Source organism: Ovis aries, chromosome 3, assembly GCF_016772045.2.
Source record: "Ovis aries strain OAR_USU_Benz2616 breed Rambouillet chromosome 3, ARS-UI_Ramb_v3.0, whole genome shotgun sequence".
Taxonomy (NCBI): Eukaryota; Metazoa; Chordata; class Mammalia; order Artiodactyla; family Bovidae; genus Ovis; species Ovis aries.
The window spans coordinates 121,353,726-121,374,942 of NC_056056.1; the positions used below are offsets into that span (position 1 = coordinate 121,353,726).

Genomic DNA, 21,217 nt, shown 5'->3' on the forward strand with positions numbered 1-21,217 from the left:
GAGAATGATTTATGTATTTGTCCATGGGCAGGGAGGAAAATGAAGCTCACAAAGACCTGATGAGTCCTTTCTCTGAAAATGAAGAAGGGCCTGTCTTCCTCTCAAAACCTAATCTCCCCACTGTGAAACAAGATCCCATCCTCTCTTGCCAACTCAACACTGACTCCTGCCTTTGTCCTCCTCTTTGCATCATCACTTTTTCCCCCCTTACTACTGGCTCAAATTCCCACTATCATACAAAGTCTAGGTAATATCATCCTCCTTAAAAAAAAAAAAACAAAAATCCCTAGGACTCATATCACTAAGTTACTGGCCCATTTCTCTCCTTCATATTTGAAGGTGTCCGTATTATTTTTACTTCTATGACTACAGTTAAATAAAAGAGCAGGTCTTATTTTAAAATAATACTTTATATAGTCTAATTTACAAATAAATATAGCTTATGAGGATCTCTTGTCTGCAGCTGTATATTATGGATACTAAAAATAATTTTTTTCTCCTCTTAATAGTATGGCGGCTATGGTAATCCAGGCATACTGGCGTGGTTGCATCGTGCGCAGGCAGATTCATTCCCCTGCAAAGCTACACCCTGCTACAATAGGACCCCTGACATCCCAGCCAAATTCTTGCATCGAAAACCAAACAATTTTAAAGAAAGAAAAAATTAAAAATACCGTGAATATCCAAGAACAGAAGGAGAAGGCTGCTATTCTTATTCAGGTTAGTTTTAGTCTTTGGGTGAAACAATTCATCTTGAGAGATGTGTTAGTTTTCTTTCACTGGGTTATTCTGTATAACAGGCAATCCCTGAATCATAGCAATTTATAGATACCTTGATTTATTTCTTACTCATGTGACACGGACGCTGCAGGTGCCTGCATGTTGACTGTGCTTCTACTTGGCATCTAGGCTGAAGAAGTAAGTCTGTAATTTGTAAATTCTTATGGTCAAGCTGAACCGCACAATCATATTAAAACTTGGGCTCCGATGTGGCATTCATCACATAGGCTAACATTTGATTAGTCGAAGCAGTCTCTCTTGGTCTCATCTAGAGCTATTTCTAGAAGCATGTTTCAGTTCAGTTCAGTTGCTCAGTTGTGTCTGACTCTTTGGGACCCCATGGACTGCAGCATGCCAGGCCTCCCTGTCCATCACTAACTCCCAGAGTTTACTCAAACTCATGTCCATTGAGTCGGTGATGCCATCCAACCATCTTATCCTCCGTCGTCCCCTTCTCCTCCCGCCTTCAATCTTTCTCAGCATCAGAGTCTTTTCCAATGGGTCAGCTCTTCACATCAGGTGGCCAAAGTATTGGAGTTTCAGCTTCAACATCAGTCCTTCCACTGAATATTCAGGAGTGATTTCCTTTAGGATAGACTGGTTGGATCTCCTTGCAGTCCAAGGGACTCTCAAGAGTCTTCTCTAACACCAAAGTTCAAAAGCATCAGTTCTTCACTGCTCAGCTTTCTTTATAGTTCAACTCTCACATCCATACATGACTACTGGAAAAACCATAGCCTTGACTAGACGGACCTTTGTTGGCAAAGTAATGTCTCTGCTTTTTAATATGCTGTCTAGTTTGGTCATAACTTTTCTTCCAAGGAGTAAGTGTCTCTTTATTTCATGGCTACAATCACCATCTGCAGTGATTTTGGAGCCAAAAAAAAAACAAAAAACAAAAAACAATCTGTCACTGTTTCCGCTGTTTCCCCTATCTATTTGCCATGGAGTAATGGGACTGGATGCCATGATCTTTGTTTTCTGAATGTTGAGCTTTAGGCCACCTTTTTCACTCTTCTCTTTCACTTTCATCAAGAGGCTCTTTAGTTCTTATTCACTTTCTGCCATAAGGGCGGTATCACCTGCATATCTGAGGTGATTGATATTTCTCCCAGCAATCTTGATTCCAGCTTGTGCTTCATCCAGCCCAGCATTTCTCATGATGTACTCTGTATATAAGTTAAATAAGCACAGAGATAGTATACAGCCCTGAGATACTCCTTTTCCTATTTGGAACCAGTTTGTTGTTCCATGTCCAGTTGGATGCAGTCTCAAAAACAACAGAATGATCTCTATTCATCTCCAAAGCAAACCATTCAATATCACAGTAATCCAAGTCTATGCCCCGACCAGTAATGCTGAAGAAGCTGAAGTTGAATGGTTCTATGAAGACCTACAAGACCTTCTAGAATTAACACCCAAAAAAGATGTCCTTTTCATTATAGGGGACTGGAATGCAAAAGTAGGAAGTCAAGAAACACCTGGAGTAACAGGCAAATTTGGCCTTGGGGTACAGAATGAAGCAGGGCAAAGGCCAATAGAGTTTTGCCAAGAGAATGCACTGGTCATAGCAAATACCCTCTTCCAACAACACAACAGAAGACTCTACACATGGACATCACCAGATGGTCAACACCGAAATCAGATTGATTATATTCTTTGCAGCCAAAGATGAAGAAGCTCTATAAAATCAGCAAAAACAAGACTGGGAGCTGATTGTGGCTCAGATCAGGAACTCCTTATTGCCAGATTCAGACTTAAATTGAAGAAAGTGGGGAAAACAACTAGACCATACAGGTATGACCTAAATCAAATCCCTTAGGACTATACAGTGGAATTGAGAAGTAGATTTAAGGGACTAGGCCTGATAGACAGAGTGCCTGATGAACTATGGACAGAGGTTCGTGACACTGACAGGAGACAGGGAACAAGACCGTCCCCAAGAAAAAGAAATTAAAAAAATGAAAATGTCTGTCTGGGGAAGCCTTACAAATAGCTGTGAAAAGAAGAGAAGTGAAAAGCAAAGGAGAAAAGGAAAGGTATACCCATTTGAATGCAGAGTTCCAAAGAATAACAAGGAGAGATAAGAAAGCTTTCCTCAGCGATCAGTGCAAAGAAATAGAGGAAAACAATAGAATGGGAAAGTCTAGACATCTCTTCAAGAAAATTAGAGATACCAAGGGAACATTCCATGCAGAGATGAGCTCAATAAAGGACAGAAATGGTATGGCCCTAACAGAAGCAGAAAATATTAAGAAGAGGTAGCCTGAATACACAAAAGATCTGTATAAAAAAGATCACGATCCAGATAATCACAATGGTGCGATCACTTACCTAGAGCCAGACATCCTGGAATGTGAAGTCAAGTGGGCCTTAGAAAGCATCACTACGAACAAAGTTACTAGAGGTGATGTAATTCCAGTTGAGCTATTTCAAATCCTAAAAGATGATGCTATTACAGTGCTGCACTCAATATGCCAGCCAATTTGGAAAACTCAGCAGTGGCCACAGGACTGGAAAAGGTCAGTTTTCATTCCAATCCTTTAGATAGGCAATGCCAAAGAATGCTCAAACTACTGCACAATTGCACTCATCTCACGCACTAGCAAAGTAATGCTCAAAATTCTGCAAGCCAGGATTCAGCAACACGTGAACCATGAACTTCCAGATGTTGTTCAAGCTGGTTTTAGAGAAGGCAGAGGAACCTGAGATCAAATTTCCAACATCCATTGGATCATCAAAAAAGCATGAGAGTTCCAGAAAAACATCTATTTCTGCTTTATTGACTATGCCAAAGCCTTTGACTGTTTGGATCACATTAAACTGTGGAAAATTCTGAAAGATATGGGAATACCAGACCACCTGACCTATCTCTTGAGAAACCTGTATGCAGGTCAGGAAGCAACAGTTAGAACTGGACATGGAACAACCGAAGCATGTACAAATCTACTAAAATAATTGTTGTGTGTGTGCTCAGTCACTAAATCGTGTCTGACTCTTTGCGACCCCATAGACTGTAGTTCACCAGGCTCCTCTGTCCATGGGATTCTCCAAGCAAAAATACTGCAGTGAGGTGCCATTTCCTCCTCCAGGGCATCTTCCCAACCCAGGGATGGAATCTGCATCTCCGGCATCTCTTGCATTGGTAGGTGGATTCTTTACCACTGAGCCACCTGGGAAGGCCCATCTTAATTGGTAAAGTCTTTTAACTTAATGTGTTTAACTTAAAAATTCAAAACCTCACCAAGACCAAATTTCAAAATGAAGTTCAATCTGATCACATTCATCCTTTATTTATTCGCTCATCAAATACTTTTTAGAACATACTGTTGTCAAGCACTGTTTTAGGTTTAAGAAATACAACTAGGAACAAAGCATACAAGATCTCTTCCCTCTTAGAGTTTGTGTCCTGGTGGAAAACGACAACAAATTAAATATTTAAAATAAAGTCTGGAAATTTATGGTGCTGCACCTTAATTGAATGCTAGTAACCAAAAATGTAGCTTCCCTTTATTCACTCATTTAGAGTAAATATTACTCTATTGGCACAAAAATTTTACTAGCTTATATCCTGCTGGGATGTGCAGATAAGTAAGATAAGTGTATTAGACAGTGATAAGTACTAAGGGGAAAATAAATCAGGGAAGCGGGATAGGAGTTTCTAAGGAAGATTAATCATTTTAGACAGAATAGATGTGGAAGACCAAAAAAGGTGACAGTGCAGCAAGAGATAAACCATTAGGTATGTAGGGGAAGAATATTTCAGGCAGGGAAACATCAGATTTGAAGACATTGTTCTGGGAGCATACTCACAGTGTTTATAGAGCAGGAGGAAGCCCTGTGACGGCAGAGGGGTGAAGGGAGAAGAGTAGGACTCATAAATCGTAAATCACTGTGAAGACTTTGGCTTTTACTCTGAATGACATGGGAAGATATTACAGGAATCTGAGCAGTGGACTCACGTGACCAAAGTTACTTGGGTTGTGACAATACTCTAGGAAGGCTATAGCAGAAGCAGCGAAATCAGGAAGCTATTGCAGTAATCCGAATAGTAGATAATGGTGGCATGGACCAGAGCAGTGCAGAAGTGGTGAGAAAGTTGCATTCCAGAATATATGTTGATTTATATAGAGGGCATAAATATATATATATATACACTTTGAAGGTATACCTAGTGATATTAGTATGTGGTGATGTGATTCTGAAAGACAGGGAAGAGTTAGAGATGCCTACAAGGTATTGGCATAAGCAACTGAAAAAAAAAATAGCCTTATAACTAAGTTGCTGGTTTTCATTATTAAAGACATAGTTTTTTAAGAGAATTGTGTCTGCTATAGTCCTAATGAATACATTTAGTATTTTAGTTGACTTAATTTTTCTTGGCTGCATTCCTCAGGGCAATGCATAGACAAAGCTGTTGCTGAAGCCTGAATGGCTTGGGAGGGGAGGGAGCGTCGTGGATTCAAGGAAGCTCTGAGGGAAAGAAATGAACCTCAGTTATGGTCTCACAATACTGTTCTATTGCATGAGGAATGAAAATGTTATGCAGTTCAAACTTCCTCCTCTCATCAGTGGATGAGCAATACATTTTTCAGCATTGATGGTGAATGTTTGCTTCATTCTATTCAATAAAGTAAAGTTCATTATTTGATGAAACAGTCTAGCTCAGTGACTACATCTGTTGAATGTCCTTCTGTTAAGTTTGTGTCTGTAACAAAAGTAAGCATAATTCAGTCTTTCTTTACAACTTAGAATAAGTCTCTCCTGATTTACATCATGGTACTTAAAATCATTGAAGTCAACTCAACTTCATTTTCTTTTCTCCTCAGTACAATCATCTAGTTTCTTAAACTATTCATCTATAAATGTGAGTTTGCAGAATGTGATATAGTAGAAAGAGCCTGGGCTTTAGAAGGTGCAAAAGGAAGATTCAAGAAGGATGTGGTGGAGACTGCTCACTGCTCACCAGAACCCAAGTCCTCCTCTTCTTCCTAGTGTACAGCCAGCCTAGGTATTCTAGCTTCCCTTGCACTTTTTAGTATGGTCCCTTTTTTCTGTAGCTCAGACTGCAAAGAGTCTGGCTGCAATGAAGGAGACCCGGGTTAGATCCCTGGGTCAAAAAGATCCCCAGGAGGAGGGAATGGCGGCCCACTCCAGTATTCTTGCCTAGAGAATCCCTTGGACAGAGAAGTCTGGTGGGCTCCAGTCCATGGGGTCTCAAAGAGTTGGACACGACTGAGCAACTATCACTCATAGAGAAGAAAAAGATGTCAAGTGTATCTAATATAAATAGGACTGTGGCCAGGGAATTGATTTGAATATGTGAGAAAGAGATTAATTTATTATAGATGAATGACTATGAGAAAAAAGTAGAAACCTTACATGAATAAATAAGTTAGAAGAAGAATCTGAACACTGATCACACATTTATATTACCTTTATTTCCCATGGCTGGGACTTGAATTTCTGACCCTCCACTGATGCAGGAGGGCGGTATTTATAGGTGCCACAGCAGAAAAATACAGTTTAGAGCTCTGCAGAAGTCCTATCTCTGAGAAGTTAGGCTGGATCCACTGTGAGACATGATGAATCAGTCCTTTCACTCTTGTCATTGAAGGTCTGTATTAAAGAATTCTCCTTATACACTCTTTTCCCTAGAACTGCATCTAATCTTGGTATCTTAATGGTATAAGGAAAAAGGGGATGTTGAGAAGAGATAACTGAAGAAGAGAAGATGATGTAACCAAAAGAGAGAGAGAGAGAGAGAGAGAGAGAGAGAGAGAATCCAGGGAAATAAAACATGTTTCCCTAATGCTCTTTACTTTGTTAGCGCAAGATCAGGGAGGAAGGGATATGAAGGGTACCTCCCTACTGGGATACCTCCCTAACAGGAAGAAATCACAGGCCCATTTGCCATGTTGAGGCAAAGCATTTTGAAAGGTAGCTAGCAACCAAGACAGCGTAAATGCCAGATAAAAGAATCATAAAAGAGGAGTTTTAAAAATATCCCCAAATGAAGGGTTCTGTTGACTGTTTATATTCTCCACGATATTCCTAAGTTGAAATTTTATCTCCATTTTGTTGGTATTTGGAGATGGGGTCTTTTGGAGGTGAATATGTCATGATGGTGGCTCCTATGAGTGGGATTAGTGCCCTTATAGAAGAGAGCCCAGAGAGCTCTCTAGTACCTACTAACATCTGAGGACACAGTGAGAATAGAGCCATCTGTGAACTAAGAAACTTGGTCTCTCCAGACAATAAATTTTTCAGTGCCTTAGACTCCTAGCCTTCTCTAGAATTAGAAGAAATAAACATTTGTTGTGTAAGTCACCAAGTGTATGGTACTTTTCTTACTGCAGCCCAAACAGACTTAAACAAGAGGAAGAAAAAAATAGTTTGTTTTCCCCTAAGGTAACTAGATTCCCTATGTCAGTCACCCACAGTACATGACATACCCTGGTCTATAACAACCCAGCTGCATGAGACTAAAAGCGAAGGCAGAGAGCTGATGGTCCTCTCCATGCTGCTGCTGCTAAGTCGCATCAGTCGTGTCTGACTCTGTGCGATCCCAGAAACGGCAGCCCACCAGGCTCCCCCATCCCTGGGATTCTCCAGGCAAGAACACTGGAGTGGGTTGCCATTTCCTTCTCCAATGCATGAAAGTGAAAAGTGAAAGTGAAGTCGCTCAGTCGTGTCCGACTCTTAGCGACCCCATGGACTTCAGCCCACCAGACTCCTCCGTCCATGGGATTTTCCAGGCAAGAGTACTGGAGTGGGTTGCATTGCCTTCTCCATATGGGTAAATTAAAACGAGGAAGTCCACTTTCTTAGGCAATACTTCTAAGTATGTTCCTCATTACACAAAGATATCCTCTCTTCTGTTTCTACCATCCAATACTGTTCAAGTTCTTGATTCATATTGAGATCTTTTCCACACAAAAGAGTTTTGAACTCTCTTGAGAGGTTATAGGAGAAGGCAATGGCACCCCACTCCAGTACTCTTGCCTGGAAAATCCCATGGACGGAGGAGCCTGGTGGGCTGCAGTCCACAGGGTCTCGAAGAGTCAGACACAACTGAGCGACTTCACTTTCACTTTTCACTTTCATGCATTGGAGAAGGAAATGGCAACCCACTCCAGTGCTCTGGCCTGGAGAATCCCAGGGCCGGTGGAGCCTGGTGGGCTGCCGTCTATGGGGTCGCACAGAGTTGGACACAACTGAAGTGATTTAGCAGCAGCAGCAGCAGCAGAGAGGTTATAATTTATTCATAGCAAGTTAAAAAGTATTGGAATATTCTTTCTATACCAAAATTCATCTTTAGAGGCAAAATAATAAAAATTTAATTAATTATACATTTTAAACTTTAAGTGATGTTTAATATCACACTTTTCTTATTCAATAAACTAAGTAAATAGAATTTTTATAACAAGGGGACAAAGAAATTGGGAAAATAATATTTAACGAGAGCCTAGTATGTGCCAATCGTGTATTCATCACAGTGTATAAATGTATATACATCTATCCCACAGCCTTCCTTACCTTTGAGTCTATGCCAGAGGCAACTAATGATGGCTGACTCCCTTGCCACAGTCTGTTTCTTTCTCATTTATGCAGTCCTTGTTTCCACTATGTAAGTGCATGTGTGTATAAAAACACACCTGCACACACGCACACGCACACGTGCATACACCCTTGGCCAGCCAGAAATGGGGCATCTTATATGACTGGTTGGGGAAGTATGTTTGGCTGTCTCTTATTGGTCCACTTGATCCTGAGATCGAAATGGGAACAAAAATAGAGAAGCTGGCAGTCACTGACCAAGTCTTAACCATTCTTGGCTAATTGTTGCAGAGATTTGGCCTACTGGGCTGGTTGTCGCAGAGACTGCGTGTCACTTCTATTGTCATATACGTTCTGGCAATTATCTGTTTGTATATTCCTCTTCTCAATATATATATATTTTACAGAATAACAACACCAGTATTATTGCCAACAATACGATTACTAAAATATATTTAAGGTAACTTTTGTAATTAAATTTACCTTTTGACTGCATTTCACTAAGAGTATAGCCAAATAAATCTATTTCAGAGTCGCTTTAAATAACTGCTGTGTGGTTATGCCCATAGCATAAAATCTCTTTATATATTTTTTCAGGAGTTTCTTTTGTTTCATATTTATCTGTTACAATTTTCTTAAGCATGTGCACAATTCCAGATTCAAATCTAAGCAAAGTGTATATTCAGAGACATCTGGCTTCTATTGCTGTATCTTCCCCTCTTTACTATATCTATAGGTAATAACTTTTGAAATTAATTTTATGCTTTGTGCTTCCACTTTGTAGATATTAGCAATGACATATATTTAAATATATAAACTTATATAATATATGTGCTTATTATATATTTATATGGGTTTTCATAGATAACTGAAGGTATGCAATACACGCTTATTTCTACCTGTGTTTTACACTTACTGTATATCCTGGCGCTTGCTTACCCCTAGCAGTGTATAAAGATACTAATTTTTTAAAAGCTCTAGTGTTCTTGGAGTTAAATTTAAGAAAGCTCCAAGATTCCTCCATGATTATTGAGGAATCTTAATGTTTTAAATTCTATTATCATGTTCTTGGTTTATTTAAAGATGAAATTAGTTCATTGCTATAGGCCAGGATACCAAGTCTCTAATAGGGCCATTTATAAATGTTGATGTTTTCTTTAATACATGTTAGTTTATTTTATACATAATCATTTGAAAATTAACAGAATTGGTTTTCCTCTGTATCTCTTTCTTCTTAGTTTAGAATGGGTCCTAGAGGGATTGTCAGATAATTGATTGGTTGACCTACATGTGCAGTTGAGGGAGTTTTAAAGATTCTTTTCTGCTTACTATGAGGAAAGTCCCCTGAGATTCAGAACTTTAGACACAAGCAGTCATTTAATTTATCTTGCAGTTTTAAATGTCACATAAAGTTCAAAAAACAGATTATCAAGCCATTAAACTAAGGTCTAAGATGTTTTATCTTCCTAATGGGATAACACAGAGAATCTGGTTTGGAGTTTGATCTATAACCCTGTATAACATGCTTTAAATTTTTGTTTAGGCAGTTTGGAAGGGCTTTATTTTGCGAAAGAAACTGACAGCAGCTCTAGAGGCTATGAAGAACGAAGAATCTGAAGAAGAATATGAAGAAATAGATTTAGAAGATTTTACATTTGATGAAGTAAGTGCTAACTACAACATAAGGATATTGGTCTTAAAATATTGGTCTTTTGGAGCTAAACCAGTTTCTAAGGTTTTCATCCTGTTAACACTCTGTTATGGACTTTTTAAAAAATAGCACTTGAAAAATTATGCTTCTGATATTTTAACATCTTCATTTAGGATACAAGCTTGTATAGTGTATAAATGTGATCATAGAATATTTACAAGAATTCTTGTATATTCTTCAACCTGATTTATACAATGGTTTATCAATTATTCTTTAGTAAATATAACTGAGCTTATTTTATGCCCTGTTCAACAACTAATAGTTCTTTATTGCCTAGCAAAATGAGAACAACCTCCTCAAATCGTTTTTCAAGGGTTCAATAATCAGGCAGCAAACTCTGCAGACATATTTACCACTTCCCATCCATGGCGTGCACATACTCTAATCACACTGAGCACCCTCTTAGCATACAGAGCACTTACCTTTTACATCGTTAGTCTTGCTCATTCTGTTTTGTCTATTTCTAGACAGTCAAACTCAGATATTTACCACTCAGATTAAGGTAGAGAACGTATGACTGTACCCCGAAGACTTCCTCGCGCTTCATCATATACCCCCATCATCATAGATGAGTTTTGCCTATTTCTGGGCTTCCAATAAGTAGAATCAACCAGTATTTACTATTTTTTCACATAATATTATGTCTGTGAAATTCACCTATGTGGATGAGTATAGTTGCGTATATATCATTCTTTTGAATATCATATATACTACTTTTAATCTATCATCGAATTTACCGATTTTTAAAAGTCTGTATACTGTTGATGGATTATTTGTTACTGAATTATCTCTAGTGTTGCCTATTATGACTAAAGACACTAGGAACATTCTTGTACATGCTTTTTGATGTGCATATTCACCTTTCTTTTTGAGAACTGAATTTCTGAGTCGTATCATTAACCTGTGTTTAGTAGCTAACGTCTAACAGCATCTGAAGGTGATTGTATCAATCTACAGTCCTATCAGCAGAATATGAGAATTTCAGAGGAGCTTTAGCCTCACCAAAACTTTGCATTTTCGTGTCATTTTCTACCAATCCAGTAGGTTTGTAGTGGTATCTAGTTCTTTTAATTAGCATTTTTCTCTTAAATAATAATGTTAAATACATTTCATTTGCTTATTGGCCATTTGGATATCTACTTTTGTGACATGATCAAGTGTTTGTGTGTGTTTTTAAGTTCAGTTGTACATCTTTTTTCTTGTTGACACAATTGTAGGAGTTCTTTTTATCATCTGAATACTATTCTGTTTTCTCTTGCAAAAATATTCTCTAAATTCTGAGATTTCCCTTTTTGTCTCTCTTGGTGGTTTATTTTGATGAAAAGAATGTTTCTATTTTAAATTAAAAACAAGAGATTTTTGTTTTCATGAGATATAAGAAATCTTGGCTTACTCAGCTCATTAAGATATTCTAGAAACTTTAATATCTTAACTTTCAGCGTTTAAATCTGCGGTGCATCTTGAATTAAATTTTGCCTGCAATGTGAGTAGGGGGTCAAATTCTCCTTCAAAGATACACATTTGGTTGTCTCATTGACCCACAACTGTCTGTTGTATAGAGCATACTTTTCACAGTGGATTACAGTGGAAGCATTGTTTAAATTCAGGAAACTTGGTGTGGGTTCTGCTAATTTTTCTTGGCATTCTGTTACAGTTTATCCTTATATCAGTACTCTAATTACTACATAATTTATGATACATTTCATTATCTAGTCTTAAAAGAGCTCCGGCTTTGTTGTTCTTCAAGAAAGATCTACTCTGCTACTTTTGATCCATTTTATTTATGTACAGATTTTAGAACTATCCTATCAATTTGCACAATACATGTTCAAATCTTCTCTGAGATTGTAATAAATCTATAAGTCAATTTGGAAGAACTGATTTTTTTTGAAATATTACATTTTTACATTCATGAACTTAGAATAACTCATCCCTTGTTTAATTTAAAATCTCTGCCCACTATACTTTGTATTTTCTTCATAGTGTTGTTGTACATTTTTCATTAGATTTACTCCTAGATATTTGACATTTTATGATATTATTTTGTTTTTGTATACCAACCTTATATCCAGCCACTTTCTGAAATCACTTACTTATCTCTCAAGTCTTTTTAATATTCTGTACCCACAATCATATCACCTAGCATATTAACAGTTTTCTTCTTTTTTTTTTTCCTAATTCTTATGCCTCGTGTTTATTTTTCTTGCTCTATTGTCCTAACTAGTACCTTCAGTACAATGTTAAATAGTGGTGATTTTAGAAGTCATCTTTTGCTAGTTCCTGGTCTCAGGGTAAAAGCTTCCACTACAAAGTCAGACGTTTAATATAGGTTTCTTTTAGAAACTCTATATTTAATTTAGTTAACCTCCTCAGCATCTCCTTCCCTTTCTAAGAAGTTAATATATGATGATGATGTTGATGATTCTATACATGATTTGGATTTTATCACTTTGCAGGCTTATGATATTGATTTTCAAGCATTAAACCATGTATTCCTAGAACAAATTGACTTAGCTATAATGTATTATTAATTTATATACCACTAAATTTGTTCTGCTAATATTGTTTTAGGATTTTTGCCTTTATATTCAAGAAGACACTATGCCTGTAAATCTTTCTTGTAAAATTCTGTTCAGATTTTGATGTCAACATTGTGCCTATTTGATTAGGAAATGTTTCCTATGTTTCTCTTCTCTGGAAGAGTTTGATGTAAGATTGATGTTATTTGTTTCTTAAAAATTTGTCTAAGCACATAATCTCTTGGGTATAATGTTCCACATGAACTTGAAAGTGCATTTTTTCAGGTGTTAGGGCTACTAAAACCTCAATTACTTCATTTGATAGTTGTATTTTTTTAAATCTTATTTTTAGTTATTTGGAGAGGTTTCTATCAGTTACTGACAGAAGAATGCTAAAATCTCCTATTATGATTGTTTGTGTGTGTTTCCTGCTCAGTCATAGCCTACTCTTGGCTACCCCTTGGACTGTTGCCCGCTAGGCTCCGCTGTCTATGAGACTTGCCAGGCAGGAATACTGGAGTGATTTGCCATTTCCTATTCCAGGGGGTCTTCCCAACCTAGGGATCGAACATGGGTGGGTTTCTCTCAGTAAGTTTTTAGTTCTGTCAAACTTGGCCTCATAGTTTGAGGATATGTATTAGGGCATACACATTTAGAACAGTTAAATCATTGTATAATTAACCCTTTTAAAATAATAAAATTTCACTCTTTAACTCTAGTTTCCCTCTTTACATATTGAAAATGGTTATAAAACTTTTATAAGAAAAATTAAGAGAGCATAGAATCTGATTTTACAATCAGAGAAGGCCTGCATAAGGTGAAGTATTTTGATAGAGATGTGAAAATAAAGTGAAGGGATAGCCATCAGATAATACTATACATGGCTAAGTAGTATGGAAATTTAAAAAGCAGGGATTTTTTAGTATACCAAAGGAACTCAAAATTCACAAGTAGAACTAATTAGTGGGCTTCCCTGGTAGCTCAGCTGGTTAAGAACCCACCTGCAATACAGAAAAGCCCGTTCAATTCTTGGGTCAGGAAGATCCCCTGGAGAAGGGATAGGATACCCACTCCAGGATTCATGGGCTTCCCTGGTGGCTCAGCTGGTAAAGAGTCTGCTTGCAATGTGGGAGACCTGGGTTTGATCCCTGGGTTTGGAAGGTCCCCTGGAGGAGAGCATGGCAACCCACTCCTGTATTCTTGCTTGGAGAATCCCCATGGACACAGGAGCCTGGCAGGCTACTCTCATGGGATCGCAAAGAGTCGGACACAACTGAGCGACTAAGCACAGCACAGCACAGTACTGATTAGTAGTGGAGAACAACCTGAGATCAGGAAGAAACATAAAAATGATCAGGGAACAGTCCACATAAAGCCCATGATATGGTTTCAGGGACTTTGAATTTTATTCAGATGTGATAGAAAATGATTACTTGCTTTTGAGCAAAGGAGTTAAATGTATTATTTGTTTCAAATGGATAAATTTGTTTCTAATACAGAGATTATAGTTTAGGGGAGCTAAGAATTAAAGATAAATACCAATTAGGAAGGTATTGTTACTTATCTTTCCTTTGATAATTGTTACTGTTTATTTAATTGCCATCACTTAATTTTCAAATAATCTTAACAACTTCAGATGACATAATCAAATTACCAAAGTGTCACTGCTTTTTCTGTGTTGTTCTTTCTTTTACTTTCCTATATACAAATGCAAGATTTATCTAACTGGTACTTCCTTTTCATCTTATTTAGGTCATAACTGTAGTTCCTTTGGATTAAGTCTATACTCTTCTTTAAAATATCCTCGAAAGAGTTGCAGTCATCTATTCAAACTTATTTTTCACTCCCAAACAACAAATACTGAATGTTTACGTATGGTGGCCACCATGCTTAGTACCAGTGTATGTACATAGACAGATATAACACGGTCCCTAATCTAGCAGATATCAGAAATATATTTGAATTTTACAGTGAATTATAATTGCTATAAAAGAAGTGAATATAAATCTGTCTTGGTAAATTTGCCTCAAACAAAAAGCCTGGATCAGTATACCATGAAGTTTTTATATTGGTTCGTTGCCTGTCTGAAATGTGTTTGCATTTAACAAATGTTTAACCAAGGGGACACTGATAACCAAGAATCAATTTATTTGGGTTTTTATTAAGCATGTGTGTGTGAATGCTCAGTCATGTCCGACTTTTTGCAACCCCATGGACTGAAGCCTGCTAGGCTCCTCTGTGCATGGAATTTTCCAGGCAGGAATACTGGAGTGGGTTACAATTTCCTACTCCATGGGCTCTTCCTAACCCAGGGTTTAAACCCACGTCTCCTACATTGGCAGGAGGGTCCTTTACCACTAGCGCCACCTGGGAAGACATCAGTTCACTTCAGTTCAGTCACTCAGTCATGTCTGACTCTTTGCGACCCCATGGACTGCAGCATGCCAGGCCTCCCTGTCCATCACCAACTCTGGAGTTTGCTCAAACTCACGTCCATCGAGTCAGTGATGCCATCCAGCCATCTCATCCTCTGTTGTCCCCTTCTCCTCCTGCCTTCAATCTTTCCAAGCATCAGGGTCTTTTCTAATGAGCCAGGTGACCAAAGTATTGGAGCTTCAGTTTCAGCATTAGTAATGCCAATGAATATTCAGGATTGATTTCCTTTAGGATTGACTAGTTGAGTCTCCTTACATAAAGCCCATAGTTTGCCTTAAATTTTTAAATGCTGAGAAGTGAGCGATCTGAGATTTTATCCTGCATGCAATCTAACAAGGTAGGCTGCCACACTTTCAAGGGGGTTGGCAGAAGAAATGAAACATTTATTACTTGTCAGGCAGCAGAAATGTCATGCTCGTATTTATTTCCCTTTGCCCTCAAGTTCCATAGAGAAGAATTCCCTCTTGGGAATTGGGAGGCTTAGGAAACCCTACATTTTAAAAGGACTGCTAAAAAATCTGCTTGTTTTATGCTCCAGAAGAAGTCATTATTTTCTTATACCAGAACGCAAACAAATTTTGCCTCTGCACTGCAAGAAGACACTCAGAAACTATATTTTCCAAATCTGTTAGCTATAATAACATTTTTAGAAAGATAGTCCAGAACAAAAGATGTCATAAGTCACACAGAAGTGTTAAGAGACGTAAAGAAAGCTATCTCCCTCCCAACAGTATGTACCCCTAGTATGTATATGGCAGATTTTCTCACACATAGCCACTCCAGTGGCCACTGTGAATAATCTGACAGGGGCTAAGACAGAATTCATTAGGGTACCCTCTTTATACATTTAGTGAAGGTTACCAGGCTTCATTAAAGATTACCCAGTTGTAACTTTTATGATGGAAGTAAAAGTCTGATGCTATAAGAGCAATATTGGATAGGAACCTGGATTGTTAGGTCCATGAATCAGGGCAAATTGGAACTGGTCAAACAGGAGATGGCAAGAGTAAACATCGACATTTTAGGAATCAGTGAACTAAAATGGACTAGAATGGGTGAATTTAACTCGGATGACCATAATATCTACTACTGTGGGCAAGAATCCCTCAGAAGAAATAGAGTAGCCATCATAGTCAACAAGAGAGTCCGAAATGCAATACTCTGATGCAATTTCAAAAACAACAAAATGATCTCTGTTCATTTCCAAGGCAAACCATTCAATATAACAGTAATACACGTCTGTGCCCTGATGTAATGCTGAGGAAGCTGAAATTGAACTGTTCTATGAAGACCTACAAGACCTTCTAGAACTAACACCCACAAAAGATGTCCTTTTCATTATAGGGGATTGAAATGCAAAAGTAGGAAGTCAAGAAACACCTGGAGTAACAGGCAAATTTGCCTTGGAGTACAGAATGAAGCAGGGTAAAGATTAATAGAGTTTTGGCAAGAGAATGCACTGGTCATAGCAAACACCCTCTTCCAAGAACACAAGAGAAGACTCTACATATGGACATCACCAGATGGTCAACACCAAAATCAGACTGATTATATTCTTTGCAGCCAAAGAATGGAGAAGCTCTATAAAATCAGCAAAAACAAGACCAGAAGCTGACTGTGGCTCAGACCATAAACTCCTTATTGCCAAATTCAGACTTAAATTGAAGAAAGTGGGAAAACCACTAGACCATTCAGGTATGACTTAAATCAAATCCCTTATGATTATACAGTAGAAGTAACACATAGATTCAAGGGATTAGATCTGTTAGACAGAGTGCCTGAAGAACTGTGGATGGAGGTTTGTGACATTCTCCAGGGGGCAGGGATCAATACCATCCTCAAGAAAAAGAAATACAAAAAGGCAAAATGGTTGTCTGATGAGGCCTTACAAATATCTGGAAATAGTAGAGAAGTGAAAGGCAAAGGAGAAAAAGAAAGATATACCCATTTGAATGCAGAGTTCCAAAGAATAGCAAGGAAAAATAAGAAAGACTTCCTCGGTGATCAATGCAAAGAAATGGAGGAAAATAATAGAATGGGAAACTCTAAAGATCTGTTCAAAAAAATAAGAGATACCGAGGGAACTTTTCATGCAAAGATGGGCATAATAAAGGACAGAAATGGTATGGCCCTAACAGAAGCAGAAAATATTAAGAAGAGGTGGCAATAATATACAGAAGAACTATATTAAAAAAAATCTTCATGACCCAGATAATCATGATAGTGTGATCACTCACCTAGAGCCAGACATCCTGGAATGTGAAGTCAAGTGGGCCTTAGGAAGCATCACTACGAACAAAGCTAGTGGAGGTAATGGAATTCCAGTTGAGCTATTTCAAATTCTGAAAGATGATGCTGTGAAAGTGCTGCACTCAATATGCCAGCAAATTTGGAAAACTCAGCAGTGGCCACAGGACTGGAAAAGGTCAGTTTTCATTCCAATCCTTAAAAAAGGCAATCCCAAAGAATGCTCAAACTACTGCAAAATTGCACTCATCTCACACACTAGCAAAGTAATGCTCAAAATTCTCCAAGCCAGGCTTCAACAGTACATGGACGGTGAACTTCCAGATCTTTAAGCTCGATTTAGAAAATGCAGGGGAGCCAGAGATCAAATTGCCCACATCTGTTGGATCATGGGAAAAGCAAGAGAGTTCCAGAAAAAACATCTACCTCTGCTTTATTGACTATGCCAAAGCCCTTGACTGTGTGGATCACAATGAACTGCAGAAAATTCTTAAAGTCATCAGAATACCAGACCACCTGACCTGCCTCCTGAGAAATCTGTATGCAGGTCAAGAAGCAACAGTTAGAACTGGACATGGAACGACTAACTGGTTCCAAATTGGGAAAGGAGTATGTCAACACTATATGTTGTCACCCTGCTTACTTAACTTATATGCAGAGTACATCATGAGAAATGCTGGACTGGATGAATCACAAGCTGGAATCAAGATTACCGGGAGAAATATCAGTAATCTCAGATATGCGGATGACACCACCTTTATGGCAGAAAGTGAAGAAGAACTAAAAGCCTCTTGATGAAGTTGAAAGAGGAGAGTGAAAAAGCTGGCTTAAAGCTCAACATTTAAAAAACGAGGATCATGGCATCCAGTCCTGTCACTCCATGGCAAATAGATGGGGAAACAATGGAAACAGTGACAGACTTTATTTTAGGGGCTCCAAAATCACTACAGATGGTGACTGCAGCCATAAAATTAAGACACTTGCTCCTTTGAAGAAAAGCTATGACCAACCTAGACAGCATTTTAAATACAGAGACATTACTTTACCAACAAAGGCCTGTCTAGTCAAAGCTATGGTTTTTCCAGTAGTGATGTATGGATGTGAGAGGTGGACCATAAAGAAAGCTGAGTGCTGAAAAACTGATGCTTTTGAACTGTGGTGTTGGAGAAGACTCTTGAGAGTCCTTTGGACTGCAAGGGGATCCAACCAGTCAATCCTAAAGGAAATCAGTCCTGAATATTCATTAGAAGGACTGATGCTGAAGCTGAAACTCCAATACTTTAGCCACCTGATGGGAAGAACTGTGTCACTGGGAAAGACTCTGATGCTGGGAAAGATTGAAAGCAGGAGGAGAAGGGGACGATAGAGGGTGAGATGACTAGATGGCATTACTGACTTGATGGACATGAGTTTGAGCAAGCTCCGGGAGTCGGTGATGGACAGGGAGGCCTGGCGTGCTGCAGTCCATGTATTTGCAAAGAGTTGGAGATGACTGAGCGATTGAAGGGAACTGAACCAGGCATTTCCTCTTTAAGCTTGTGCATTGAACTTCCTATTGGACTTCAGCTTTATTCCAGGTACAGCTGGAAGTCTTAGCTATTACACAGACTCTTTCTTGACCCTCGAAGAATTCTAAGGCAATTCTGCCATCTAAAACAACCCTGGCCAGTGAATTGAGACCTACTTGAATGCTTTCAAGGCCATAGTGGTGTTTTCTTAAACATTTGAAGGTGATATATGACCAGGACACCTTCCAGGTGGCATTCGTCCACACCATAGGAAGACTAAGAATCCAGAGGTGTTTTATGAGGGGGTGGAAGCAGGGACTGGTGCAGGATCTGGGGCCACCACCCGATGTCCTGATAGACTTAAGGAGAATGACTGTCACCGTGTAGTCCCTGGAAGGGAGTGGCAGGCTCAACTGTGAGTTAAATTTAAGGTGTTTGCACAAGCTTGGGAGGGCCCCACAAGGGCATTTTTCTTATGGTGGGAGGTTTCAAGAGTAGTTCTGAAGGACAGAAGTTCATTAATGTCCTTCCTTTCCCTATACCTCTCAGAATCTGAGGTTTTCTTTTCAAAGATATGAGTAGTTCTCCTAGTTTAAGAAGTGATTCTAACTGGATTGTATGTCCCGTTTCAGTAGCTATAACTTCACATTTTTAATGTGGTGATTAAAATGATTCTCTATTCACACCTAGACCTTTTGTCTGGAAGTGTTCAGAAGAGGAACGAGTGCACTTTTATAAAACTTAACCAGAATTAACTTTGTATACCCTAAGCCTCTTTTTGTCAGGCTTCACCCTAAGAATGTGTCGATCAAGCTGGCCTGGAACTTCCTATTAGGGAAAGAAATATATTCCATACCTAGGAATGATCAAGAGAAAATCCTGAGCTATCAAAATAGGTCTGTGTCATCCTCCATGTATTTTTGCATAATTATTACATAAGAAGTAGCTGCAAGGGTATGATCCCTTTCTGAGGACAGCCACATAACTGATCAAATTGCCTTATCTAGGCATGTGGACAGAAGGAAGTGAGAGTTGTGAAATCAGTCTATCAGCTCATTGTTGAGTTAGCTTTTGTGAAAAAGGCACATAACTGTCAGGCTCTAATGGTTCAGAAAACAGAAAGATTACACAGATGAATTTCAAGGGCCACAGCTATATGGCTGAAGTTAGCTAATAGATAATTGAAAAGGTATCAACATTGATAATGGAAGGGAGGGTTTAGAAAGTGTGTTTTGAAATTCATAATCGGCCAACTTTCCAAGGATTTTAAGGATTCTGAGGTGCAACAAAAGTTATCAAGAAGTGTTAGAAAGGATTATTTTGAAAATGGCATGAGTCAACTTGGGTAGAAGAGGAAGAAACTGTTGGGGCTCAGAGTCAGGGATTATAGAAAGAAAACAAGATCAAGACATTGCTTTAGAATCTGTAGGACTTGTTCAACTCTAAGTAACCCGTGGCTTAGAGCAAGTCTGATTCTAGTTTCATATGTTAAATGAAAGGATTATACTAGTTGGCATGAAAAATGTTAGATATACATATGCAAATAAGCAATGCAGGAGACCCCAGTTCAGTTCCTGGGTTGGAAAGATCTGCTGGAGAAGGGTTAGGCTACCTACTTCAGTCTTCTTGGGCTTCCCTTGTGGCTCAGCTGGTAAAGAATCTGCCTGAGATATGGGAGAAGTGGGTTTGATCCCAGGTTTGGGAAGATCCCCTGGAGAAGGGAAAGGCTACCCACTTCAGTATTCTGACCTGGAGAATTCCATGGACTGTATAGTCCATGGGGTCGCAAAGAGTGGGACACAACTGAGTGAGTTTCACTTTCACCTTCATGCAAATAAGCATGAAGGTGACTCCCAGCTCTTCTGATAGCCTTATTTCATAGTCTTTCAAAGTTGGATTATAGGGTAAAAATTTCTTCTCTGATAAAAAGTCCAGTGTATGTATATTCAAATGTTGTGAATGCATAATTGCAAATTTATCTGAATTCAACTTTATGTTTTTCTGTTTCCCTGGTTTTGTTTGTCCTCACATGTGTGTTTAATTCTCTCCAGTTTTATCATGATATTATCACGTATAGACTCATGTATCCACCACCACAATCAGGATACAAAATAGTTCCATCATGATGAGAATCCATCCTGTTGCTCCTGTAGCCTCAGCCACCTCCCCAGTCCAGTCTCTTGCCGTTGGCAACCATTCATTCATCTGTCCTCCATTTCTATAATGTTGTCATGTCAAGAATGTTATATAAATGAGTCATGCAATTTGTAACATTTGTGGATTGTTTTTTTCGCTCATCTTAATTCCCTTGAGAGTCTTCCAAGTTGTGTGCATCCATGCTGTGCTCTGCTTAGTGGGTCAGTCGTGTCTACTGTTTGTGATGCCATGGACTGTGGCCTGCCAGGCTCCTCTGTCCATGGGATTCTCCAGGCAAAAATACTGGAGTGGGTAACGAT

The 21,217-nt window shown here is 38.6% G+C and overlaps 1 protein-coding gene across 4 annotated transcripts in view; it reads left to right on the top strand.

Moving 5' to 3' along the window:
• LRRIQ1 (leucine rich repeats and IQ motif containing 1) overlaps positions 1-21,217 on the top strand; it is a 230,321-nt gene that overhangs the window by 108,842 nt on the left and 100,262 nt on the right. For all 4 annotated transcript variants that reach the window (XM_060413990.1, XM_012174023.3, XM_012174032.4 and 1 more), the window contains 2 exons: positions 510-720; positions 9,884-10,003. In XM_060413990.1, coding sequence (XP_060269973.1) covers positions 510-720; positions 9,884-10,003 — 331 coding nt within the window. The remainder of the gene's footprint in view (positions 1-509; positions 721-9,883; positions 10,004-21,217) is intronic.